The following is a 27,758-nucleotide window of genomic DNA, read 5'->3' on the forward strand; positions in this document are numbered from 1 at the left end:
CACAATACCGGTGAAGAGGTGCTGGTGACCCACTCGCATGGAATTATAACGGGACAGGGATGGATCATTTAATTGGGATGGCAAATAAAAAATCTATTGAAGATTCCAGATAGTCAAGGTGGAATGTTTATTAACAATTCATTTTATAATCACTTTTTGCGGGAAAAAATCAGGGCATGTTGAATTTTTAAAAAATTTACACCAATTGGCCAGAAAAATATGTTTGGTGGAAATAATTGCATTTTTTTGGATTTAATATGGAATTTTTTTTATGTTATCGTAACGGCAGAATGACAACAGCTTTATTTCGAAAATCGTTCAGTGAATGGAAATCGAGATGAAATACTAATTGCAGGATGAGGGATAATATAGGAGAAAGTACGCGCTACGATGCATATAAATTTAATACCGATGTTCATTCAAAATAGACGACTTTCCGGAAAATTACCGTTTGTCATTGACGCAAAATGGTGGAATAAGAAATGAAAGAGACTAGTTTACATCAATTGACGTACTTACCGTGGATTGACTAATCAGCTTTCTCGTTAAATAAATTCTATTAATTAATTGAACTAAAATAATTTGAATCCACCCAGTACTTTCATCATGTGACAATTTTTTCGATCATTTATTAAAGTAAAGTTAAGTGGTAAAAACCACATGGTAATTCCATAAATTCATTGAAAATTGAAAATTTACAATCGTTATCAATTCTATAATTAAATACGTGTAATAATGATCACTACATATTTTCTCGCATAAACATTATCATAATTTAATAGCGATTGACTGATGAACTGATGAATTGATGCAGCTGAAAATCCTCCAACAATCTCAACGTAACTCTAGGTGACACTAATGAACATTTTAAAAATATATGACAAAATCATTGGGAAAATTAAAATCTACCTTTTCTTTTTTTTCCCCTGCTGCAAAAAACATTGAAAAATAATTCACTCCTGATACAATTTAACAACTGGATATTCCAGTAAATTCTATGTACCCACCTTGTGTTTTTTCCCTGAATTAGTTTTCTGAGTTTCATCGGAAGGTGCAGAAGCCTCAGAATTATTTCTCTGAGTTTCATCAGCTGAAGGCAAAGGTGAAGGTGATGTTTCCCCAGTGACTTCTGAAAGTGGCACATTTTTTTCCACCGAGAATGAATTCTCACTCTCATTAATTCCCTGTATATCTTCAGTAGTGGTGATGCAATTTGTGGATTTGTCAGTGGAACATTGTAAATTCGAGGCTGATTGATTATCATCGTGAGAATTCCCCAGTGAATTGCATTTCTCTTCAGTCCCAGCTTCACTGTCACTAACCTTAATTCCTGATAATTTATCCACAATGTCTTGGTCATTATTACTTTCAGTTGTGGGGGAATTAGATACCTCGGGGATTTGAGTCTTCAATTTTTCATCGGATTCATTTATTTCCTCCTTAGTATCATTCTCCCCGAGGAGTTTTGTCAAAGCCTCTCCTGCCACTTTTTGCATATCCATTTCAGCTATTTTTGGATACTTGTGAGGATCCTTGCCGCACTGAGCACTTAAATAGAGAAGTTCGGCTCTCTCACGTTGGAAGGCTTTGCACAACTCTTGGAGTATTGAGTACTTGTCAGTGAGCTTTGACATCTCTGCCTCACGTGCCTGCTTGTCAGTTGCCATTTCCAGTAACGCTTCATGACTCTTCTCCCATCGCTTTTTCCACAAAGTAGTTTTTGTCTCCCATTCTATAATTTTCTTTGACATCTGGAACAATTCATTGAATTCCAACATTTCTCTAGTTTTTCAATCAAATTTTTAAATGATTTGTTAGTTCTGTATAATAATTTACTCAAGTGAATGAACGAGATTAGTCACAACGATTAATTATGTCACGTTTAAGTAATTATAGTGAATTACCTTCTGCATTTCTTCGTTGAAGCCACTGACAACCTCATTGCTTTTAATGAGGGCACTCTGAAAGTCATCGTACTTCTCGGTGTACATGCTGATCTGACTTCTCAGTCCAACTTCAACTGCCTGGAGCTCTTGTACTCTCACTTGGTATTCGGTTAATTTCTGAAATCAGAGCAAGTCGGAATAGTGTTAATACGAATGACCCTGTGATTAACAAAAACAGTGTGAATCCATTTAAATCCTGAAAAACGTTTCATCTATCAAATTATGATCAAATATTCTATTAAATTTTTTTTTTGGTATTGGGAATTATGTAATGTTTGTTAGAAAATTTCTGGATAAAAATGAAATAAAATGTACCAGCAGCAGCTGCTGTTTCTCTTTCAGCAACGTCTCCTTCTCAGCAGTCATTTCCAGTTTAACTTTAGCCATTTTAGCCTCAGCCAGCTGCAACTTCACTTGTGCCTGTTGCCTCACCTTCTCCAACTGCTGTTCACTCAATTCAATTCTCTCCCTCACCGATTTAATTTTCTCCCTCATCTCGAGATTCTCCTCTCTCATTTTTGTATTTTTCTCGGAATTCTGATTAGTCAATGTACTCATCTCAGCAAAGGCACTCTGAAAAGTAGCAGATATCTCCTTCCTTTTCTCCTCGTCAAGCTTCAATTTCAAATCAATTTCCTCCTTCTGGGCTTTATTAAGTTTCTGTAACTCACGACATAGATTTTCTAATCTCGATCTTGCTAGGATAGCTTTCGAGCGTTGCTGCTGGCATTGTTCATTCTGATGTTGCATTTTAGAAATTCTAACTTCTGCCATTTTATAAGCCATCATTAATTTACGATTTGCATGAAGCATTTCAGAATATTTGTTACAAACTGTTGATAATTTTTGTTCTGGAGTGGCTGAGGATTGAAGAATCTCTGCCACTTCGTTTCCATAGAGGGAAGCGGAGTCTCTTTTTTTTTGTTTCGAGTGCTTTTTCCCGTGATTCGAACCTGTCGCCTATAAACAAATTCATTATGTGCATTGAGTAATTAAATTTATGAACTTTCTATTTCAAAACAAAATGAGATTCATCTGCTGAATGGATTCAGCAATTTCTATGGTTCGTTTTCAATTTCAATAAGTAATTGCACGATGACATAAACATAAACTGATATATTAATTTATTTATGTATACATTTTCATCAGGAACCTGGGGAGAATCCTCCAGCATAGCTCTCATGGCGTCTATAGTCTCTTTCTCGATATCCATATCCCTTTTCCCTGTTGTTCCCTGAATTCAATTTCGTAAGAAACAAATTAATCATTATTCCACAATAATAATTAATGCTCGACGTGTGTAAGACCTCTTGTACCTTTTGAAATTTTATTTGTGATTGTTTTTCGGGTGTAGAGGTTATGTGGTATCAAACGAACTAATTTCCCTGGTAATTCGTTGAATGCCAGGGAAAAATCAGTAAATCTTCGTTAATAATTATGAAGACAACAATCACATTAGATTGTTGATGATTAGATGATATTCATTTGATTTTTGAGATTAATTAACACTATCTTTTGACTGTTGTCCAAGTTCTCGTGGTATTACCACAGAACATATATTCAGGGTTATGATTGAGTCTAAAAACTTTCACTACTGGCGGTAGAAATGATTTTTGAATTCACTCTAAATTTTCCCTTATTTCAATTTTATTAAAAGATCAGAGAATTTACAAAAAATTCCAGAAAATGAATAAAAACTGGTGTTTTTAAATAATCGTACGTTCAATAATTGAAAAATAATTTTTTATAAAAAAAACAATTATTCATCCTACCATGGACTAAATAAATTATTGAATTTCTCTTTGAGTAAATAATAACTCAGGAAATAGTTGCATTTCCAAAAGAGTTCCAAAAATATTCCAAAAATAATCTCCACGCAATGGCATAATCCACCCGATCCCTCAAATAAAATAAAAAAAAATATAAACAATAGCGTTGCGTATAGAAATAAATAGATCGAGTCAGTGGAGCTCTGATAAATGTTAGCGATTCCGTCATAATAAATTCCTGGGATTAAATCCAGATGAAATGAGAAAATCCACCATTTTTTATTTCAGTAGTACAGCAATCGTTGGGTCGTACACTTTTCCTCACAATTAAGATAAATCGATGGGAAATAATTTCACGGATAAAATGAAGTATACATACCGATATTAATAACTTTAAAAATTAAAAAAGCCTCAAATAAATTGGACAAGCTCTCCTGCAACAATTGGGAGCGTAACACGAAGTGAGAAGCAATAGAAAATGAAAAAGCACGGAACGTCGGTTATTTTTGGAGAGCATCCAAACTGAGATTCGTCGTTTCTAAACGCAACTATCGACTCGACAACTCGTTGCCATTAAATATATTCTCAATAGATTTATTCCAATAGTCACGTTTAAAAACACTTGATATTGTATGAGCTGCAGCTGATGGATTGAAAATCATGTGCATACATTACCGCAATGTTCCCGAATAAAATAGAACGGGAGAGGAAGCCTCGTACAATCATAAAATAATTATGAATGCGTCTTAAGCTTCAAAGTATTCATCACCTCGCTGATTTGGATTTATGCAAATTTATCAACATTTTTATGCAAATTACGTCAAATATTACATTCCGTTAGCGATACCCATTAATACCCTCCAAGGAAATGCTGTTGTTTTTATTTTTAATGTTGCACTATTATGGGGTGATGATAATTGGTGTATGCATTCAGATTTGGTAATGGAAATAATTGGAAATATTCTAGGTGCGTTCATTCCCTTGAATGTTGTGTTATGCATTCGCGACGCGGATTCGCGATGCACGCGAAATTGACGGAATATTTTCTGTTGACCCTCAACTCTGGGGGTGACTTCCTGGGGAATAGTCATCGCGACCTGGAGCGATATGAAGACGAATTCCCCGGATTATTTTCGAATGGACACCATTTTTTTTTCGTTATTTTGCCAAATTAATGTCTGACGCAGAAAATTCAATGGGATCAGTACAAGATAAGGAACTGGAATTATTATCAATATGAATGACAAGACATTTGTTAAATCTTGGGATTCATGTAATATTTTGTCGATTCAATCGGTTGACGCAAACTAAATCTGCGAGTGAATGGTTTTTTTTTTTTCTTTTAATCATAATGAAGGGATAATGCGATAATTAATGAATACCTTTGAAAAACTGGGAGGCGGGCATGCGCAGAATGGGCTGCGTAGTGGGACAACTTCAAAGTTTTTTCCAAACCGAATGGTAAACAATACTTGGATGAAGACCGATCAGTCAGTGAGGCGACAACCGCGTTGAGAGACAGATAAATATTTTTCATTGTTGCAGTCATTAAAAAATTTATCACCAACGATCTGAGAGAGTAAACCAAAATTTCGAATCAAGTGATAAAAAAAATAATGTGATAACACAGTGTTATGACTTTGCGTGTGATATTATTATTACTAGCGATTTTAATTCGCAACGCTGAAAAATCGAATGAAAAGAGAAATCGTTATCTGAAATACTCTGGAGTTCTTATCATAAGCCGGTAGCATTCATAAAGAATGGGAATAGAATGAATTTTGACGGCGATTTGAGAGAAGAAGAGACCGCAGACGAGATCGAGTCGCCGATCTCTCGAATAACGGTTTTTATTTCCGAAATTTTTCAATTGTCTTTTGTGGAATTTATTTATTTAATTGCACAGTCACAAGTGAATCAGGATCGATTATTCAGGGGTTGAATAATGAGTCAAAGAGTTCGGTTAAATTATTTTTAAAGAGAAAGTGACGGTTATTGAATTTTACCGCGGGATAGTGCCAGTGACAGGAAAAATAAAAAATTTTTTGATACTTTCTACGACCCAAAGGGTATCATTTTTTTCCTGGGCCCAACGGGAGATTCTGGGCCCTCAGGACCGGATCTTAAAACTACTCTGACAGATTGAAGATAGATTAAATTGAAAATAGATGTCGCAGGGGCATACCAGAGCGCTTCGACTTCCCTGGTACCCCATTCCTCTGAAAATCGGCCGATATCCCGTAAATTAAGGGAGATAGAGAAATTTTCATTATTATCTTTTTTGTAGGGAAATACACCAGCTCCAAAAAATGTTTATATAAAAATTTTGGTATCTCTGCTTGTCGAGAAGATATTGAGCAATAATCGGGGACTTACGGATTTACTGCATTTTTTTTTTCGTCATTTATCGTAATATTACTCGACAATGGAGTTTAATGACACAATGACACTTGACATGCTGACAACAACCATGATGATCCCTGTTCCCGTGAAAAGACATGTTACTCTGGCCTCTCAAATCGTTCTGACACTTGTTTACATGTGCGGAGTCATCGGAAATATCTCAGCACTGGTGATTCTCTTCCACAAAGACAAGGTTCGTCTTCCCCCTAATCAATCATCTTCTAAAAAATGATTTACATGTTTTAACAAATTAATCCCGCATCTATCAAATACCGAAGAATAAATTTCTGAATTTAAATTCACTCGCATGAATAATAATGAATAATTCCTCAGATGCAGGAAACTCGTATCTCCCTCATGCCGCGATTTCGTATCAATTTAAGTTGACGATTTGAATTCATTCGTTTAAATATTAATTGTAATCAATAATAAATGAATAATATTACGTTAATATTTTTAATTGTGTGGAGTGGTTAATCGTAAATTTCCGGTTTGCAGAGACGAAATCCGAAACACCTGTTCATGCTTCGATGTTTGGCGATCAATGATTTGGTTGCTCTACTGGGAATGCTAGTGCAGATGTATGTGACTATTTACACAGTAGATTCAGTTACATCCTCGCGATCATTTTGCTCATTGCGCATTGCCTGGAGATTATTCGGATTATTCAGTGGATGTGTAGCAATCGTTATGGCTGTCGAGAGATGGCTAGCCCTGACGAGGCCCTTTATCTATCAAAAGGTAAATTAAAATAGCGCAATGAATAAATAAAAAATATATTGCAATTGCAATTCATTAGGAATGAGATAAATTTTAAACTGGGGGTTAATGCGTTTTAAATTTGATGGGATGGGGTACGTCTGTGCACGTACGTTCAATCAATTATTGTTAGTATTAAGAAATCGAAGGTCATAACTATATGTTCATGGGAATATATTCATGTGTTGATGTGGTGGGGATGGAACCGGATTAAGGGGTCATCATCATTACATGCGGAGGTTACAATTTAAACCAGCGAAATACGCGGGTGTCTTATCTCTCCGCACACATACGTTTTAAATGGGCTCGTCTAAAATAAGAAGTTATTGACACATTTATCTCGACTTCTGAAACACAGCTGATAGTTACACTTTGGGTATTTATTAATACAAAACTGATTATCGATTCCAGTGGTGTTTTTACGTTGCGATTAATCGATTTGAATGACGATTTCTTGGGATAATCGATGGAAGAATTTCTGAGGGAAATGGAAAAATTAAAATGGAACTGAAAATAAATAGAAAAGGCCGGGAAACATGGGTTTAAGAGACTGATGATATTATTAGGAATTTTTGAGAGGAGAAACTCAATACGAAAGAGCACATTCTGATAATATGTCAAGTGATAAAAAAATGGGTCAATCTTTATTTGTGGAAAGGAATGGAATAAACCGTTATTTATTATTGGGATATTTAACTATTTTTATTCTAAGGTTTTTTTTTGTTTATAGAACTTATCAAATTATTTGTTCCATTCATACTGAAATAAAACAGTCAATTAAGTAAACTCACGGTAATGGCTTCAGTCAGACCCCCTGTAATTCTCAATTCCACAGAGTTGTTAAGACTCAATCAATACCTTCAACTAAAAAAAAATTACACGTGATGTCGCTTACGTCAGTTCAAAAAACGAATAATCTCTATAAAAAAAAAATGAGAATGTATTGAAGAATAATAATAATCGAATAAAAAAAGATCACGTACGTAGGGATGATTGAGGTTCCGTGGAGATAATCTGGTTTCCGCAATATTCGGTTTTCCCTCAGGTATCATTGGTATAAGATAAAAAGGTCAATGAACCCATGACGATGAGTTTTGGATGCCCAATAATTTTTAGATCATTACATTTGAATAATGGCTTATGTGGGAGAACATAGTACATATTACATGTATATATTATATATATTTGAGGTATTTTATTATGTATTGTAATGTAAAACCAAATAATGGCGATCGAGGATGTGATATTTTATTCATGATGATATAAGACTGGCTGCTGATAGATCTAGGTGACTTTAGATGAAACTATTTTTACCGTAAATCGCGTCAAACGGGAGCAATGATATTTATCAGATGAATTCGTTGGTTTATCAGATGAAGCAATCACTGTCTGAATAATCAATTACCTTTTCTAATACTGCACGCACACTTTCCTGTGAGACCTAGAGAGAAGTTCACCCTCTGGAAAATTACCAAAAGTCCATTTCACGAAAGCCTGGAGATGAAATCCGAGAAAAAAAAAATATCCGAGTGCCTGATAATAAAAATGATACGTCTCTGTATTTTTTTTTTTCAATTTGAATTGTTTCTTTCGGCTAGTTAAAATAATTATTGGCATTAATAAAAAATTGTGGGCTGAGCTCATGCCTATGATGAGGCAATGATCCCCACGCGATCACTTGATAAATAAATTCAATGAATAATAAATTTGAAAAATTTAAAACTTTGATAAATTAATTTATTACAGCGAATCACGTTCCCGGTGATAGTGCGCTGCATGCTATTACTATGGATCGCAGCACTTACTCTAACTACTCTACCATTATTTGGATTTGGTATATACTACAAAAATGACAAGTGCATGAGATACAGAGAAGCGACAGAACCCCGTGACGTGGCGTACGCCTACGTGTGGTTTTCCTCCGGTAGTTTCAATGATGATTCAATTAACAAATCAATAAAAACAATTAACTGACACATTAAATTCTCCAGGTACATTCCTCTGTATCTCAATAGTCTGGTGCAACTTAGCTGTGTCCCTAGCTCTTCGTAGACTCGGTAATCGAGTTGGAGCACTGAGGAGATCATCAAAAGCATCATCACGAACAAAACCCTTATTAGTAACAGCCAAGACACCGTCCACTGAAATCGGTTTGACTGCCGAGGAAAGGGCCTTTGCTAAACTCATGGCTGTGCTGTCTATATCATTCGTCATCTGCTGGATGCCTCAAATGGTAATCGATAAATAATTATTGCATTGCGATTTGTACCGTGGGATATGTATAAATCATTGAAATTCTTTATCAACACTTCCGTTGTACTATACTAATTATTTTCGGCTTTAATTCGCTGTTGATATTTTGATTACATTAGATAATACAGTCACGTTAGTGGCTATTGTTTTCAATGGCGAATAATACGAGACTTAAATAATCTTTGAACGGATGTGATCAATGAATTAAAAATGAGTGACGCATGTGAAAAACAAATGGCTCTGGAAAATCTTTGGTATCAAGTACCAGTTAATGAATATTTTCAAAATGAGAGTTTATTTTTATTTATTTGATTTGTCAGATTGGAATTCCGTTGGCGCAGTTATCGCTGAAATTACCCGCGTCTGCTGTACTTGCGAGGAAATTAATTAGAATTTTTCATATCGTCGCGGATATTCTTCTCTGCATTCATTTTACGCTGGATCCTTATATCTATGTATTACTCAGAATGCCTAGACCTAGATTTCGATTGCTCAAGCCAATCTGCAAATTTTGCTGGCCTCAGAGAAGTCGCGAGAGTTCATTTACGGGTGAGTTGAATTTATTTACTGGATTTATTAATTTTATAAATAAATTTGTTTTTCTGTTGTTTCATGTCTAGCATCATTAACTCACGGTTTGGATTTTTTAAATTGTTGCATGAGGAATGATTAATCATTTACTAACGATTTAACACTTCATCAAGGTTGGACAATTTATGGATCAGTTACAGTTATTTTATAAATAATAATTATCCAGCTTGGGATATGATATTTACCGCAGGATCAATTGAGCGCCGATCGCTGAAATCGTTGTACGATTTTCTGGTCTTTTGTTTTCTGTTTTCTGCGATTGATTTTTTGGAAATTAATTGACAAGTACAAAAATTAATGACACAAAGAGCTCACCTTAAAAATACAACGATAACATTTTTTTTTCCAGCAACACATGCAGCTACAGAATTAAAAAATCAAGGTATTATCTATCTCTAGGTCTGTGAAAAGTTTCAGATCCTTGTGAATCCAGAAATAAATGCTTGATTGATCGACGATATTTCAGGGATTATCCCATGCATTCCGCAGTGTTTGTTAATTTTATAAAGTTGTTGTTTCAATCAATCAAATTTTTCTATAGAAGCCCGAACAGTATTGGGTAAACAATTCTGTTGTGGAGTCGAACTGAGAATATAAGAATCCGAGACATGGGAATAATTGAATTCTTCAATTTTTCTGTGTTCGTGATAAAAAATATTTGAATAAAAAAAAATTGAGTGTATCTCGTAAAAAATTGAATTTGAAGATTCGGAATTAATTGAATTTTCTAGGCATAACGGAGCCCATGACGACCACCGATGCTGATCCCCCCACACCCATCACGGAAGTGCCATCTACTCTAGGTACTAATTTTTCCAATCACCAAAATTTAATTGAAATTCCAGTAAAAAAAATATTATCAGAAAAGACTACCTTCATGAATGAATTTAATATTCAGGAGCTGTGACGGGGTCTAGCAGTGAAATTGAAAACACGGAGTCGCACGGTTGGAAGTTGTCCATTTTGTGAGCGTCAGCGGCCATTTTTTCGGTGAGCGGACACGAAGTCTCTGACGTTAAAACGAGACTGAATATTGAAATGTTTTTAACATTCAGTAAATTCAACACATCACATTCCGTGGATAAATCTCGATTTGAGACTGTCAAAAAAAATTAACCAATGAGAATATTCTCGAACTAATGAATACACAAATGTAAGAGAAAAAAATCCTGTTAACTGTGATGATTCGTTAACCTTAATAAGTCATATAAATATCATTAGCCGATACAATACGCGTTGAATGTTATACTCTAGTCACTAATCATGAAAATATAAGCGAATAGTAACTTATACGTAGCGCATGCAAACTGATGTAAAAATATCACTTACATTTAATTTGTTACATGGAAATAAAAATAAAAAATTCAATGAGACAAACAAGTGCTTGGAATAACGATTTATTCAGCACATTTTAACATTGGAAACATACAAAGTTCAAATCTAGAAAGATCTGATAATTGCAATTGCAATAGCACTTGAATTATTTGCAGCATCCGCAAAACTCTTTCGTCCATCAATCACTTAATCATGAAAAATCGATGTATTCACGTTCGTTCACTCACTCACATCGAAGTTTAACCCAAAAATTCAATGATCATTGAATAAATAAGAGCAATTATCTCATACACATATTTATCGTGTTAATAAAATTTCGTCCTGCCCAATCGATTAGACTAATTGTTCATCAATCATCAGTAGAATTTATTTATCAAATATATTAGATATTCTCAATAATGAAAATATTATCGGTCCTTCAAAAGATCAAATGGTTTCGATGACGCTCTCACCTCAACTCGTTACTTTCACGTAAAAATGAGTTTTGATCGTCAATAATGGAGCGTCGGAAAATCATTGAAAACGACAAGAGCCTTTTGAATTTCATACCGGTATTTGCAGCAGTCGATCGATACTCGTCTCCGAGTCGATCGGACAAATCAATCAGACGTCCACAGACGGTGATATAATCGGGTCTCAATATTCCTCAGGCTCGTTTGAGCCGTTCAACTGTTGTCAAACTTTCCAGAGCAACAAATGATTCGTTGAATCCTCACGTCCCGCTTGAAGTTCGGCAGATGCCTGCGGACCACGAAAATCCTCGTAGCCATCACCACCGGATATTACAAGAAGTTTAGTACGTTCCATATTATTCTGGTTTGTTTTAGTATTCTTCATTGAGTACAGATTAACTTTTGGAAGAGGATCGGGCTTTGAGGGTGACGGAATTTCCACACACGTGAGAAATCGAACGTGACCCGTGTGACCATGGGGAATACCTAGACCAATAATTAAATAATTAACATTTCATGCTCATTTGATAGCAAATAATCAGCCTTAATGATTATTAAGCTCACCCGTAACCAGTGGTGGCTGTGATAATCTCTGCGTCGATGGTTTCATGTGTGGAATGGGAACGGTAAGTAGAACTCCAGCGCTTGTACCAATCCACAACAGATCATTACACGCAAGCAATGCAGTGACACGTAGACAAGCAGCTTTATGCTGACGAATTATATCATCGCAACCTGCAACAAATTTAATGCTTCCGTTAAAATAAAGCTCTAACGTAATAACGATCATTCATCACCGGTTCATCAGTTGAAATTGAAACAATCCATCATTACTCAATTTTATTTTAACGAGTCTTCTGAGAGTGTTGTAATTCTAGATTTGATACTTACTGGAGAGCATTTTAGTAACGGCTGGAGCGATATTGATGTCGGTGAGACACTCGTAAGTGGTTGCGTGAAAAAGTCGGAGAACAGCACTATTGTGTAATGATATCCACACTCCAACACCACCAGATGTTGCCATACACGAAATTGGTCGTGTTGTATCGCCACTGACATTCATCGAGTGCTCGATTTCTAATGTCGAGATGTTGAGAACTTTCACTATGTTGTGACAACTGCACCACAATTTACCAGCCACTGGTACCATTTTTGTGACAGGTGACGATGGCGTTCCCACTGATACTGTCAATGGTTCCAGGGTATTCCAACCACCTAACGTATTCACCATAATGATATTCATGTCGATATTTTCAGTCGATAGTACATAATTTAATACAGAATTACAACTTACAGTGATCACGAGAATAAATCACAACGTCACCGTTGGCCAGAGAAGCGAATACTTTATCTTCGACGTACCTGTCATTATTTCCATCATTATTATTATTAATTCTTTTATGTTATAGTGCTGGTTATTGAATTATTGAATTATTATTATTTGATATTCATTTAATTTTACGTACATGATACAGTGGACGCCGCTCCCGGGTTGAATCTTCACTTTATTTTTTTTAATGCGAATGTTGTCGTTGCAATTATAAACGTGAATGCAACCGTCTTCGGTGCCCAACCACATGGTTGGTTGATTCATGTCTTCCTCGATGGTTCCATCAATGCTCGATACATCTCCACACAATGAACCACCGGCTGTGTCGGCGCAGGGAATATCATCTGAGTCAGAATCCTCTGAACTCGAACTACTAGAAAATCCATTAAAAAATTGCAGTGCATTTCCGTCGGATGAATTTTTCAAAACCAAAAAATAATGATGACACATAAAATAGACTGGGACTAAATGCAATTGGATTTCAGATGAATTTTTCATTACACAATCCCAATGGGATAAGAATATCGGCAAGTGTTTGTTTATAAAATAAACCAAACGTCAGGAATAGAATATTTACAAAAATTTTGAAATTAAATTCCGTCACTATTTATTTTTATAACTAATCATTATAATAATTATTTTCAATTACCTGTCTAATTGGATGTTTCCACTGCTAACATCAGTATCTTGAATTGAAATACTGATTCCACTTTTACTAACAGTGAATTTCTTTTTACTCAAAGTACATGAATTCGAACTGAAACCAGAATGTGAAAAATAATAATTCAGTATCTGGTGAGAATCAGTACTTTAGAGAAATGGAATTTGAAAGTACAAATACATTTCTGCAGCAATTGAATATTCACCGGAGATAAATTAATATAACTCACCTAGAAGATCCAGCGGGTATTCCTGCGACACACAAAATCCGGGCATTGCAAACACCATTGCAGGACGTAACTTGAGGAGGTTCTGGTGTTAAACTGAGTACACACACTTGTCCAACATATCCATCACTATTGCAAACCCAAACATCACGAACACCTTGGCCATTAAGTATTGTTGGCGCCGCACAGGTAAACTGTAGGCCAGCCCGTGTTTTTCGAATGGGTAGAGGTCCCACGAACTCTGGACAAGGTCTACGATCAGCCGAAAATGCTAATTTCTGTTTGGCCTCATTGAAGCTCTCCTCCCAACTCGCACGTTTATCAGGTTTTGTAAACATTACTGAAATGTTTTCAATTCCAGATCTGTAAATTATTTAAATTCCAGTAAAAATTCATGATGAATTTTAATTTCCATCCATTCACTCTTTCTCTTTTGAAATACTTTAGTATTCATTTGTCAAATACAAATACAAATTGAATGAAATTAAATGGCTGATGTGGAAAATACTCACTGAGTATTCAGAGTTAATTCCAAACATGCGAGTTGTGAATGCGCTGCATTTCTCTCGGCTAATTGACGTTGCGTTTGGCTCAGCAACTCTTTGATAAGATCCTCGAGCTGATGCTTCGATCCATGCAAAGTACCAGCGAGTTCCTGAAGTTGTGATAACCTAGCGCAGTCTTCTCTCAAGTGATCAACCTCTCGTGCCATTCTCCTTAGGTTTTCATCTTTGGCTGAATGAAAATATTCATCAAATATGATCGACATTAAATATTTTTCACTATTTATTCATAAATCATTAATCAATTACCTTTCATCACTTCAAGATCATCGAGCGAAATTCTCATGAGAAGTTTGTATTTATTCGCTTCGAGTAAACCTACTAAACTATTCGGACACGATGTTCTGAAAAATAAAAGGTCGATAGGTTTAATAAGGATCATTAACGGTATTAATTAGGAGTGATTACTGTGACTCACGTTGACGGTTTTCGAATGGTTCCACTTCTTCGTTTAATACTAGTAATGACAAGAAGATCCGAAAATAAAAATAATGCTCTTTCTTTTCTGGTGCCCTGATTCGAAGCGATTGTCACCAAATCGTGTCGTACAAATGCTCTGGAGAAAAATAATTCATCAATTAAAATGATGATTCATTAATAATTTTTACTCATTCAAGTAATTACGGACCTATCATTGGTAACTATCCCAGCTAATCCTTCAACCAAGGATTGGACCTCTCTGAGTGTTGTTTGCTGTTGCTCCCACTCGAGAGATTCTCTCTCTGTGCAATTTATTTTGACAACTAGCTCGTGGACTTCTCTCTGGGCAGCTGTCAGCAGCTCATAATCCGGATGGCTCTTGTCCGTATGCTTCAGAAGCCTCTGAATGAGGAGTTCATACCTCGGGATCTTCTGGACTGGCTTGATCAGTAGCTGATCAAGTCCTAGTTTTCCCTTGTGTTCTCGTTCCATCGTGTCGAGAAATCGAGCGAATGCTGGCTTTGTCTGGCATGTCGTTTTTATCGCTTTCTTCGCTGATTTCCAGTTGTCAAGGAACAGTGTGTATGTCTCCAGGACAACAGGTTTGGTGAACTGATGGAGATGTTATCGGAATTATTACAAATTAAATCAAATAAAAATTTCTGCAGAATTTTCCGTTAACACTGGACTTAATAATAATTAATAATAATTTTTTCGTGAAGACCCACCACGTCGAGGAAGACGTCACCGATTGTCTGGCGAAGTTCCCAGGTTTCTAGACGCTTTCTCAATTCTTCTAGGAATATTTCGTGGTGACTGAGAATTGCAGGGACCTAAGGCATAATTCGTTTAAAAAAATGGTAGAATATGGAAACACCGCATCACAATTAAATTATGTAACTACAGTAATATTAATTACCTGATAAAATATTTCATCTACTACCGCCGCATCGACAAGTCCAGAATTCTCAGAATTCTTCAATGTCTGGAGATATTTCTGTTTAAAGAAATTATTCAGTCATTTTTTTTTATATTATTTTGAAATTCGATTTTTTTTTTAGATAATCTACTCACATTGACTAGTATCTGTAACGCTTCGACATAAGATTTCTCGGTATCGTAGAGCTCCACGACAACGTGTGTCCTCGTATCCTAAAAAAATGAGGTGATAAGGAATTTGTACCGACACAAATTCCACTTAAAAAATTAACCAGTGAATAAATATTGAAAATAAAAATGAATTCCCCATGCAAAGCCATAAATAATATACCATCGAATAAATAATATCCCAGGAAAAAAAAAATTGTAATCGGAATATTTTTTCCAGATTTTCAAAAAAATTTCTGGGAAACTTTTTAGAAATTTTTTTCTAAACATTTCCCAAAAATACAATTGTTTTGTCTCCAGATTTTTTTTTGCTTCAAAAAAAAATTCTGAAAAGTTTTCCAGAAATTTTTGGAAAATTTGAAAAAAATATTTCGATTATATTTTTTTTTACCCGGGATAACTGAATAAATGATTCGCTCACTCGACTGAAGAACTTTTCAACAATCAACTCATTATCATTCGATGATTTCTTGTTACAATTATCCCCAGCAAATCCCCGAACGCACTGTTTCTCCATTTTCGAGTGTGACACTGATAAATTCGAGATGAATCGCTTGAAAACTTTTTTCCCAAGTGTTGGAATTTGTCTAAAAACTCCATCACAATCAGAAACCCCGAGAATCATTATCCGAATTTTATTCCAACGTCCGAGGCAGATGCAGTGATTTATGATTGAATAATCCGAGGACTGATGTACATTAGTTAAATTATTGATGCGATAGATTAATAATCCACTCACGGTGGAGAACAACGATAATCTGAGGGAATATCACGACGAACCTCTCCATCGAGCTCTCGACTGGTGGTTGTACGTCACACCGCAACACGTGTTACACGTGCTGAAGACACTCGAGGGTGATGAAGCACGTGGGGATTTTTGCGTGATCAACCCCATTACGGAAACATGTGAGTTACAGGGGATGAAGGGGTTGCCGCTATTCAACAACCATTGCAATTTGTCCTGACATTTTTTCCAGGACATGTGACCACAAATAATGAGACAAGAGAAAACTACCGGAGGATAATCTGTCACTAGATTACGACAAGATGACATAATCATGTCGAATCAACTCAATGGGAAGAATTTTCAACCTGTGCGCCAGCATCTACTTGATAAATTAACAATTGTCCGATTGTAATCAAATAAAATAAAATATAATTTCTGAATTTTGTACTGAACTCCGAAAATTTACGCGATAAATCCCAAAATGACGCAATCACTGTAAAAACGCAAGGAAAATAAATTCCGGGGGTCTTGGAAAATCGCGCAGGCATTTCATTCATTCTATTTAGTTTCTTATACCAACGCCCATTACCCGATGAAATATACACACGCGATATTCGCGAGTTGAGATCATACGGTGAACGTTGCGTTTCAATGCGTTGGCCGAACTCTAAATATAATCGCGCGTGTGACTCCTCGCAATTTTCTCTCATAGCACCCGGTGGGCGATACCGGAAATTATCACCTGTGCCAATCCGGATACCGGATAAATGCATCGGCTTCCCCTGATATACGTTTCCGGTGCTCGAGTCTTAACGATTTATAAAGAATTCCATTAAAATTCATGACTCCACACCTCGATCTATTAATTCAGTGAAAATTCCTCAATTTTTTATAATTCATCGATAATTCAATGAAAATTATTCACTCGCCATGAGAAATTTAATTGAAATCGAGTAACTAGCGGTATCAGAAGGGCGCAAGTTCATGAGGGGCTTGCAGATCAGGAATCGATACTATATTTACTCTGTAATTTTCCGAAAGGCTGCACATGGAGAGTATTGGTCACGTTGAAAACGTCGAGATACACGAGACATTAATCTTTTGAGGGTTCACACCGTTTGGCGATTATATAATTCTCCACTTAAAACGAAGATTAAAAAAAAAATGTGTGAATATGATTTATCGTTATCGATGATTTAACACTCGGTAAATCCCAGCTCGACGAAAAAATCTGCAATAATAAAATAGTGACTGTTGTTTATCTAACATTTGACATTTCATCGGCCAAAAATACACGAGTGATTCCTCCCTCGCCGAAATTGACTTCATTCACTTCTCTGAATGGCGTGATGACGTCAATACCCCAAATCCCCCGAGAGATTTTCTGGTTCATTCATACATCGAGTATTTACCTCATCAGTTTATATATTCCAAAAAATAATCGATTATACCGCCAGAAAAATGGGATATTATAATGAAATTTCCTCAGAAAACGGGATAAAAATACGGCATACCCACACCAAACGACAAAATGTTCATTAATAATGAATTGATAACTAGAACAAATAGTTAATGCAATGACGAGCGAGATAATGCACTATTAACAATCGGTACAAATCCACAAATAGTTTCACTGACGAAATAATCGTTATCCCCAAGGTAATACTCCCTCGTTACGCAAAAACGTTAAAGTATTTAAAGAAAAGGAAAAGAAAAAAAGTGACCAGGAGAATTGTGTGTATACGAGAGTAGAGATCGGCCTAAGAATAAGAGGAAAATGAAGAAAACGACGGCCTCCAAGAGACTTATACAAATGAAACGACGCCAGGAATATCCCACACACATTATCGTCGCGGCTTTGCAATCGTGAGACATCACTTGCTAACCGGTAGCATCCGATCTTACGAGAGTCATCCAAGAAATATGGCCCAAATATTATTAGATTATGTTTGGAAGCCCTCGTGCCACGCGCATTCGCATTTTATTATTATTTCTCGAAGGCCTTTCTCTAGTTTATGGATTGACCCCTCGTCAATCTACCGCGTAACATTTCATATTTTTCCTGAATAAAAAAAAACAACAACCCCGAGACCAAGAGTGTTGAGTTCAAATATTTTTCATGTTGAAAGACGAAAAAAAAAAATAATAATAACCGAAAATTAATCGAATTGATTGCAGACTCACATTTCGATGAGCAGGTGATCGTGAAACTCGTTCGGACGATCCACGAAGTAATTCAGCTAGAAGTTCTGGACTTGGGCCAGGTAGACCCTCGAGTTTACTCGGACTCGATGTTGTTCTGTGATGACACGGTGTGGGTGGTTCAGAATTACTGTTAACTCCAGGACTGTACGACAAATTGGCTGATATTTTTCGACGCTGACGAATATTATCCTCCAGTGCAATATCTGTTGATCGTGGCTTAGCCATTTCTGCCTCGAGCATTTGACCGTACGGTCCACGGAGTGGTCGTTTGCTGTAACTGCACCATTTGAAAATTATTTATCAAATAGTCCAAATAATTTTGTTTATTGATATATTTTCATTGATATGTTATACCGTCGTGGTGTGTGGCCCTCGCAGTCGGATAGATCGCTCAATGTCGCTGGCTGATCTTCCTTTTCCTCGCTGCTCTGGGCAGCCAGTTTATTCCTCTCATTCTCCGATGGCTCTGGCCACTGAGTTATATACACCCCTTTTCGCCTCTTGCTGGTATCACCCCGACAGCGCCTGATTTTACCCGACGGTGATGAGGCACCTGATGGGGTTTCACTCAGAGCTTCACTAGTTTCACTGGCTTGGCTCAACCGAGGCTCTTCAGGCGGTGGTGTTATTATAACTGAATCAAAATGAAAATTCATTTCCCTGAAATCTTACAAAATTAATTAATAATTTACAATCAATTACCTTTAGCCTCCACTTCGTCTCCGTTATTACTCCCCATCACTTGATGCAGCTGTTCCACCATCAAGACATGATCTGAACCTGAAGATTCTTGAGTTGTTATCCTCAAGTCGTGATTGTCTGATGGAACCGGTGGTTCTGGACTTGTTAGAGCACTCGATGTCGCTAGACTATCAGATCCATCGCTCCTGGGTCGCAACTCCTCGAGTGTTCTTGATTGATGAACACCGAGACCTTCCGCTGATCCCACCGCGCTGTCTACACTCGGGGTTGAGGCACAAGGACTCTGTCTATCTGGACTTTTCTGAGGGGACGAAGCCGTTGGACTCGATGTGTTACCACGACGTCTTGGTAAAGTACTTGCACGCACGTCACTCGACTCATCTCCATTTGGTGGAGAAATTGTTTGAGTTCTGTGACGATTTCCTATCAAAATTGCATAAATATTTCAATGTCTTCCCCATTCATCACTTAATTCCATCTCAAAACGTTCAATTTATTTATTCTTGACTCGACAATCGACTTCTCCAACACGACACGTTTTTCTTGGGTGTAGAAACTTAACTAAAGTTGAGAATTTCCAACACGAAAGATGGTTTTCTCTGTGGGCACTCGGCCTCTTCTCCTTTATTTATCTTTGCACAGCTGACTGTCTATGATGGTACGTTAAGGGCTTGTCCCTGACATTTTCCATGATGGAGAAAAAATTTTCACAGTGACACTTGATTATGATTTTTATTTGACTCACCTTGATTAAAATCCACTTGTCCAAATGATGCACTTCTGCAGGGTGCACCTCTGTGAAAAGCAAGGAGTGGTCCTCTGGGTTCCAATCTCGACAATGCATCTCTCGCTTCGCTCTCATTACCCCCCGTTAATTCTCCAATATCACTCACACACTTATTACTATCTATCAAAGAATCACTACACTGTCTGTAATGTTTTGGTTCGCTGTGTCTGTCAGCTGATCGTTTAACTTGCTCGATATCACCACTGTGCCTATTGACACCACTATCATTACTCGATCTCGACGTACGTCTCGATAAAAATCCATGCTGATTAGGTGGATGATAATGATGATCATGATTCGGCGATGATTGGGGCCTATTTCTACTGTCATCCGTCACGTGCTCGTGATGACACTCTTCACCAACACTTTCACTTCGCACAAATTTCTTCGGATTATCACTGTTGTTACTCGATGATGTACTTCCTTCGCTGTAAGTGTAACTTCGTCCTGATGATGGACGAACATCTGAATTCGCCGATTGCTGAAGAACAATTTTAATAAATCATTTATTAAATAATAATGACAAGTGATCAGGTGATAGAGCATGTCGTGTTGTAATTATATTCATTAATTGAGTCGTTATCTTTGTAATGAACTGGTCCAGGAGATAAGGGGAACTTCTTTTTTTAAATGATAGCGATTCAGGTATGGAATGATTTATTTAAAAAACCGTTAAAGTCACCTGGTGTGCACCACTAGGTGGTGGTGATGACGTGTGAATTCTGGAGGGTCTTCTAGGTGGTGGCACAGGGGCTGGACCTTTTTGTAATTTTTCCGTGAGTTCACGGAGACGCTCTGCTTTTTCGCTGCGGGGGCCAGAAGATGATTTTTTGCCTCTTCCTCCTGCACCTCCGCCTCCGCCACCGCTCCATCGAAATCTGTGGAGTCGGTCCACTGCTGTTATTGCTGGTTCCTAATTGCAATTGAAAAAAAAAAAATGGCAATTGTATACTCTGATGAGTTGGGCAAGTATTTCAGAGGGAACTGTGAGGACGATGCCTCGGTATTTCAACCAATGGATGAATATCTACGACAGAAACCGACGAGAGCCGCGTATCCACTGTGAAAACATGCCCGTCGTACCGCCACGACAAAAATAGTCGATCACTTGGTCTTGACTTAAATATACAGAAACATCTAATGCGCTGTATAGCTTTCGAAATGGAAAGATACGATTTTACACTGACGTTTTTCTATTTTTCAAAGAAATACATTCCACTTTAAATCTCAGACTAATCCGACACCCAGTACCATTCGATTTCACATTTCGATTCTAAAATAGAAAATATAGCTGTGGAAAAATTTCGAGGGAAAACATCCGGCAATTCACGACTATCTAAAAAATTCAGTAACACTTTAAATAATAAAACGAAGATGATTGACAAATCGCAATGACGAGTAATTGCAGGAATGAGGCAGCAAGGGGTGTAGGTGAAAAAAAATTACCTGTAACTTGAGGGTATGATGTTTGGTCCACTGAGCAATTTGGCGTGGTACAGAGACAGTGTTGTGAGCAATTGGAGTGAAACTAGAAGGAGCGAGGCCAGCGTTAGCTGTAGTTGTGATAGTATTACTGCTGTTGGTATGAGTTGTGGATGATGATGTGGATGATTGTGGCTGGGTGCCGTGGCTCCCCATTAGCAGCCCCCCGCAGTTATTATTAGCATTTGAGTTTGGCGGCAGTCGAGTCGACTCAAACCTAGTGGGAGATTGAATAGACTGTCGTTCTTCTTCACCACTAATTTTTGTTACATCTGCACCAGTGGTGCTGGCAGTGTTGCCCATGCCAATTGTATCGCCACCCTTGGATATTCTGGTGCAGGATGACAGAGGTATACGGGGAAGTGGGAGTTTTGATCGAGGACCGATGCAACAGCAATCGGTTATTGATGATGATAGGTCTGATGATCTCTCTGGGCACCTCTCCTTCGATTCTCCTGGGTTTAGACATTCTCGGGAGTCACTCTGTCGAGGATTTCGATGGATTTTTTCCATTTGATCTTCTTGGGATGTCTCCGGTGGAATACTCTCCTGGAAATAAATAAATTCCAGGGGAATCCTCATTTTAAAAATTGAAGGTATGACCCCAAACAATAATCCCCGAGAAACTTGTTGAGGAAAAAAATAGATGGTGGACACTTATTTATCTTCAACACTTTGCGCAATAGTTTGGAAAATTTTGGAGTTAAATTGTGGGAATTGAATAATTTCTCATCGGTTGTTCTCCTGTCAACCCCAGATTATTCAATTAAATCTGCATGTGCGAGCATTAGGGCGCGTCATCGGTGAATTGAAATTTAATCTACACTACGCAATTGAGGTACATAGTTGCTTTCACTTGGGGCTTTTTATCTCCGTACTGAGAGAAGCCAGTCTGTGATTTCCAGTCGACTGTCAAATGCAAAATGTCACATGGCTGATCTCATTGTTCGGTATTTCGAAATACAGGGGATTGTGGATTTTATCGGAATAAAATTATTTGCATTAAACACTTCTGTAGGTGTGAGGGACATGCGATAAGAGTGGAGATTGATAATGTCACGTTGATTTGTAATACGATTCGAATTATTATTCACGAGTCACACGAGATGGAATTCGCGTGAAGATATACTGTACCGAGAATTGTTTGCATGTACGAAATAAAAATTAATACGAATATAATATTATAATGGGTTTATTTAAATTAATTGACGATCATCTGATTTCACTTCAATATCGCAAATCTCCGATAATTGTGATAACAAAAAATTGTCGATTGCTTGAAATTAATAAGTGATACTAGGTGTTATCCAACTCGACGTCTTGACGAATTGAACTCGTAACGGTGATTTTAACCGTCGAAAACTGTATTTATTGAATTCAGTAAATCGAACCACAATCGGAGACCTTTTACTGCCTGACAACCGTCACTGACATAAACCGTAATCTCAGTAATTGTTTCCGCATTCAAACCCTCCATTTTCTCCGGTAAAAAATGTTGATAATTTATTGATAATTTATTAGGCCTCCAATAACATAAAAAATATAACCTAATGTATAATGCCCAGTGAATTAATTTATATATTTATATTTCATCGCAAGGGAAAAAAAATTTTTTATCGGCGAGAGCAATAATAAATGATCGATTGGTAATAGAGGAATTTTCATTCGATAAAAAATATCGGGGGGATTATTTTTTAATGGGAGTAACGGTTTTTGATTTGCCGTGACCGGTGGAAGATTTTGAGAGTTACTTTAATAATGAAGTCACGTGCTGGATATATTATGCAATGCATAGAGTGTTTATAACTATTCTAATTTTAACTTTATAGCAACATCCTCGAGCTTCTTCAGCTCCTTGGTTCTAAAAATCATCAACTTCCGGTTAGAAGGTCATCACCGCGCATTTATTAGTCATTCTACAACGGCAGCGTTTTCCTGCTTGTAAGAATTCGGAAGTTATTGAATCGCAATGTCAATTCACCGTCGGCATGAATGAAGACGTGTGACGCATGTACGAGCGAATTGTACGGAAGAATCAGCTTCCGGTGTAGAAAATTCTATCAGTTCTTCATCGACTTCCACGAGTCACGCGTAAATATTGATATTGAAAAATCAAATGTTCTGTTGTTATTCCGCGTCGATGATCCAATTAATAAAATACGCGATTGATTAATAAAATCAGCGATAGGTATCGCGGAAGTGATGATTTTTTCCACCTCAAGAATTTTTACAAGTCCACAAGTGATCTGTAATTTTTTTGTTTATAACGATAAGTTGGAGGATAAGGAGTTGATTAAACAATTTGTATTGATTGAATTTTTTTTGTGGATAAACTCACTTGTGACAGGCGAATGCCATATTTGGTTCCCCCGAGGATGACATATCCACCTCCTCCACTTCCTGTCATGACTCGAGCTGCACCTCCAAACCAACCCCCTAGACCACTGCTTTTCTCGTTTTTGGCACCACCTCCACCCCCGTCGCCGCTGATACGGGGCATTCTTCATCCTTCACTCACCCTAAAATTAAAATTAATCCCTTTTCCACAGAAATCAATTTGAAATGAAAAAGTTATTTTTCATTTTTTGACATTTTGAAAAAATTGACACTTGAAAAATTTGAGATTAAAAAAAATAAAAACAAACAAAATATTCACTAGCTGTCATTAAAATCGTGACGGCGATGACAGGCAAGGCCTTGGCTGCAGCGACAGATTTGTCTCAATCATTTTTAATCGCTTCCATCTGCTAAATTGTCTCAAGCGATTTTCTCATATTTATTATTAAATAGTTATATAAATGGCGTCCTCATTAATTGATAAACAATATTATCATTCAGGATGACGAGGAGGAATGGATTATGGGGCCTTACGTAGAGTGAAAAAATGTCGATTGACTTAATTCTCTTATTCTCATTTTGGAGATGATGAATCTAATTTAAATTGTTATCAGATCCAGTGGGGATAAGATATTTTACGGTGCACCAAGTGTAGAATTCTGGTGTCGACTAGCAGTTAAATCTACTTTGGTGAAAGCTCCGACGAAGAGGATAGCAGAGTCAGCAGTCTGTTCCGAAGAAAGATTTTCTAAATAGCGCATACTCTGCGGTACTCATGTGTGGAAGAATGAGGCATAATATTGTTTGAGTTTAGAATGGCCGAGTATATTAGATTGAGTACAGTTTGCTACGACAAAGATGATACCTATTTATACCAAGGATCATCTTGGAGAATAGTGCAATCTACTTACTCTCCAGTGCATACAATTTATTTTCACCCACCACTCACCAAAAACTCGCAAAATCCAATCTCAAATTTCTCAATTCAATTAAATAATCCAATTTTTATCAACATTTAATTAAATTCCTGCAAAATAATGGCGAGATAATTACAATTATGATTTTTAGAGGTGAAGATTATTTTTTATTGAATAATTAAATTATTTATTTTCACCCACCACTCACCAAAAACTCGCAAAATCCAATCTCAAATTTCTCAATTCAATTAAATAATCCAATTTTTATCAACATTTAATTAAATTCCTGCAAAATAATGTCGAGATAATTACAATTATGATTTTTAGAGGTGAAGATTATTTTTTATTGAATAATTAAATTATTTTGTAATTGGTGAAATTCGGGGGATTCATTGGAGAATTTTTAGGGGATTTGTTTATTTGTCATTTTTGGAGATCAGATGATTGGAATGCATCGGGGAGTTCTCGGTGTTGTCTGAGAATAATTCAACGGAGAAGTTCGGGTTGATTGGACTTTTGAAGTATTTCTTATGGTGAATGGAAATTACTTGGAGGGTAAAACCGTAATGTTACACGCACAATCGCATCCTATTACAACCACGCACGCCTTTTCGTCGGTTGAGTCTGAATTACCAATCGCAGAGTCAAGGAATGCAACGGCTTTCAATCGTTTTTAACTTAATTTTTTATTCAACTCATTATTTTATAAATGAATTTCCAATCCATAATAAATATCGAAAAAAAAACGCGGCAATCAATCAAGACGAATTAATTACTGAATTATTTTATTGATATTTTTAGGGGTGATATTTGAGTTGGCTTCTTTTTTTTCTTAGGGTTGATATTTTTATTATTTTTTAAGTGTCTAGTGCTGGCAGATTAAAGAAATTGAGAAGTCACAGAACAAGTCTCGCATTACCTCGCGCAATTTTTCGATTTTTTTTTCATCTCCCTGTCTAAAATAATTAGTCTCCGGGGTAATTGGATAAGTAACGAGCGTATGATATTGAATACCCAATGAATATTCATTGAAAATCCAGTCCACCGAGACTGAAAAATTATTGCTAACATTTAAACTTGAAAATAAACTATCGTCTGATCACGTAATTTCGGAATTTAAATTTCTATTTCTCCACAAAGATGACATCGGAATAAATTCTACTATGGACTAGTCCCCAAGAAATAATTGGGGCCTAAAGATGGAAAATTTCTGGAAAATGCGTAATTTTTCGTCATTGAATTATTAAATTTCTTTGGTAATGGAGAATAAACGAGTGAACGGGGCACATCTTCGGTAATCTACGGCCATGGTCAGCAGAATCTTTTTTTTCCTCATATTCGTATATATATAATTCCTTGGTGTATAAAAAGTAAAGAAGAGACTTCTCAAAACGTTCAAGAATGTTGCAGTGTCCAATCGGAGAGAATTCAATTTGTCATGTGTGCATGTATAAAATGGACTCGACTATTTCAGAATTTTTATTAATTTCTCTAATCAATGTCCAAATATCCCCCGTTTTCATCCCATCAGTCGATTTGAATTTAAAATCAATCGATAATATGTGAATTATTTCCATTATTTTGCGATGATTTTTTAGCGATCGCAAATTATTTAAATGCATTTACAACAAATGATTGCATTATCAAAATAAATTCGCGACTCTATAAATCCTCTAGTTTTCAAATATGAAAATCCAACTTTTCATTTGATTTTTCAAATTTGTTCAGTCAAAAATAAAAAATGTCGATTTTTTATAAAAAATATGTGATCGATTTATTATTCCAGGAACAAAAATAGAACGAAAATTAATGAAAAATTTCGCATACCCTCACCAGACTCCTGGACCCCGTCCAAATCTCCTCAGTCTCTCAAATAAAGTCCCACATCACTCAGTGCGCATTCGAATGCACGTTGTCCCGGTCATCATTCCCGATACCAACGGATGCCCCTGAAAACTCGAAAAGGAATCCCTGAACGACTCAAAACGCCCGAACCCACGGACGAAAATCAAAATCCCATGTCATCAATTTAAACTTCCAACAACAACAACACCGAGGAATGATAAAAAATAAAAATTACACCCACAACTCCAACAATTCCACCAAAAATCACAGGACGACATTCACAGGTGATTCACAACCCGCGTAAAATCACCAACTCGTGTAATTTTTTTAATCACACAAATGAAAAATGAATTGTGGGGGTGAAGATGAGGAAGGGAGGGTAATAAAAATGGGGGAATTTTAATTTAACTGATTGGTACCGGTGCGGAACTGCAAGGCCGCTCAACTCGAGACCGACTGAGTGTCTCGCGCGGTTTAAAACACACCGGTTCCATGGCACGACGACCCACAGTGGAGAAACGAGAAGACAGGCAACAACTAAAGACACTGGGAGAGACTGAGTGAGATAACGAGACTTTAGCTTGCTTTAGCTTGCTCTGGCCCCGAAGAAATTGTGGGATTGTAGGTGGGGTGAGGTGGGAGGTGGTGGAAAGGAGCAGCCACGTTGCCACAGTGTTGCATTGGGATGTACGTGGACTTGATGGCGGACCCCAGTCCCTCCATCGGCTCATCCACTCACAATCCTCAATCAATGCATTATCCGGAATAATTCGTTATCCGCATTATCATCCAATCGGTTAAACCCCAGACCCCATGAAAATTACCGAATGATATCTTTCAATTTTCAGAAATTAATGAACTATTATTTGAGATTATATTCGAAGGGGTATTGTACCGCATCCTCAGGGTGAGTGAGTGGTTCGCTCATTTTATTATTGCAA

General features: G+C 36.8%; 3 protein-coding genes across 6 annotated transcripts; 1 reads left to right on the plus strand and 2 right to left on the minus strand.

The window, feature by feature from the left end:
- Positions 1-596: 596 nt before the first annotated feature.
- LOC105270546 (alpha-taxilin) lies at positions 597-4,201 on the minus strand. 2 transcript variants are annotated; one of them, XM_011311571.1, is made up of 6 exons: positions 4,095-4,201; positions 3,085-3,180; positions 2,262-2,906; positions 1,905-2,063; positions 1,008-1,751; positions 597-929 (listed from the first exon to the last, which is right to left on the minus strand). In XM_011311571.1, the coding sequence occupies exons 2-6, from the start codon at positions 3,157-3,159 to the stop codon at positions 906-908; spliced, it is 1,647 nt and encodes a 548-aa protein (XP_011309873.1). In that variant the 5' UTR covers positions 3,160-3,180; positions 4,095-4,201; the 3' UTR covers positions 597-905. The 2 variants fall into 2 exon arrangements, with proteins under 2 accessions (XP_011309873.1, XP_011309874.1); XM_011311572.1 differs by lacking the exon at positions 4,095-4,201 and adding an exon at positions 3,263-3,525.
- A 1,002-nt stretch (positions 4,202-5,203) lies between these two features.
- Positions 5,204-11,297, plus strand: LOC105270549 (prostaglandin E2 receptor EP2 subtype). 3 transcript variants are annotated; one of them, XM_011311575.1, is made up of 8 exons: positions 5,204-5,921; positions 6,003-6,311; positions 6,617-6,859; positions 8,624-8,801; positions 8,869-9,110; positions 9,451-9,679; positions 10,453-10,524; positions 10,620-11,297. In XM_011311575.1, the coding sequence occupies exons 2-8, from the start codon at positions 6,141-6,143 to the stop codon at positions 10,688-10,690; spliced, it is 1,206 nt and encodes a 401-aa protein (XP_011309877.1). In that variant the 5' UTR covers positions 5,204-5,921; positions 6,003-6,140; the 3' UTR covers positions 10,691-11,297. The 3 variants fall into 3 exon arrangements, with proteins under 3 accessions (XP_011309877.1, XP_011309876.1, XP_011309878.1); XM_011311576.1 differs by having other exon boundaries at positions 5,215-5,294; XM_011311574.1 differs by having other exon boundaries at positions 5,204-6,311.
- A 104-nt stretch (positions 11,298-11,401) lies between these two features.
- Positions 11,402-27,335, minus strand: LOC105270548 (rho guanine nucleotide exchange factor 17). Its single transcript, XM_011311573.1, has 22 exons — positions 26,800-27,335; positions 24,057-24,237; positions 21,683-22,267; positions 20,919-21,149; positions 20,195-20,717; positions 19,450-19,872; positions 19,102-19,381; positions 18,727-19,024; positions 15,783-15,860; positions 15,628-15,705; positions 15,437-15,541; positions 14,917-15,320; positions 14,707-14,844; positions 14,538-14,632; positions 14,238-14,460; positions 13,729-14,088; positions 13,488-13,595; positions 12,975-13,211; positions 12,803-12,870; positions 12,400-12,723; positions 12,073-12,243; positions 11,402-11,994 (listed from the first exon to the last, which is right to left on the minus strand). Exons 2-22 carry the CDS (start codon positions 24,216-24,218, stop codon positions 11,732-11,734), a joined length of 5,154 nt encoding a protein of 1,717 aa, XP_011309875.1. The 5' UTR covers positions 24,219-24,237; positions 26,800-27,335; the 3' UTR covers positions 11,402-11,731.
- Between the last annotated feature and the right edge of the window lie 423 nt (positions 27,336-27,758).

This window comes from Fopius arisanus, unplaced genomic scaffold (assembly GCF_000806365.1).
Source record: "Fopius arisanus strain USDA-PBARC FA_bdor unplaced genomic scaffold, ASM80636v1 scaffold00090, whole genome shotgun sequence".
NCBI lineage: Eukaryota > Metazoa > Arthropoda > Insecta > Hymenoptera > Braconidae > Fopius > Fopius arisanus.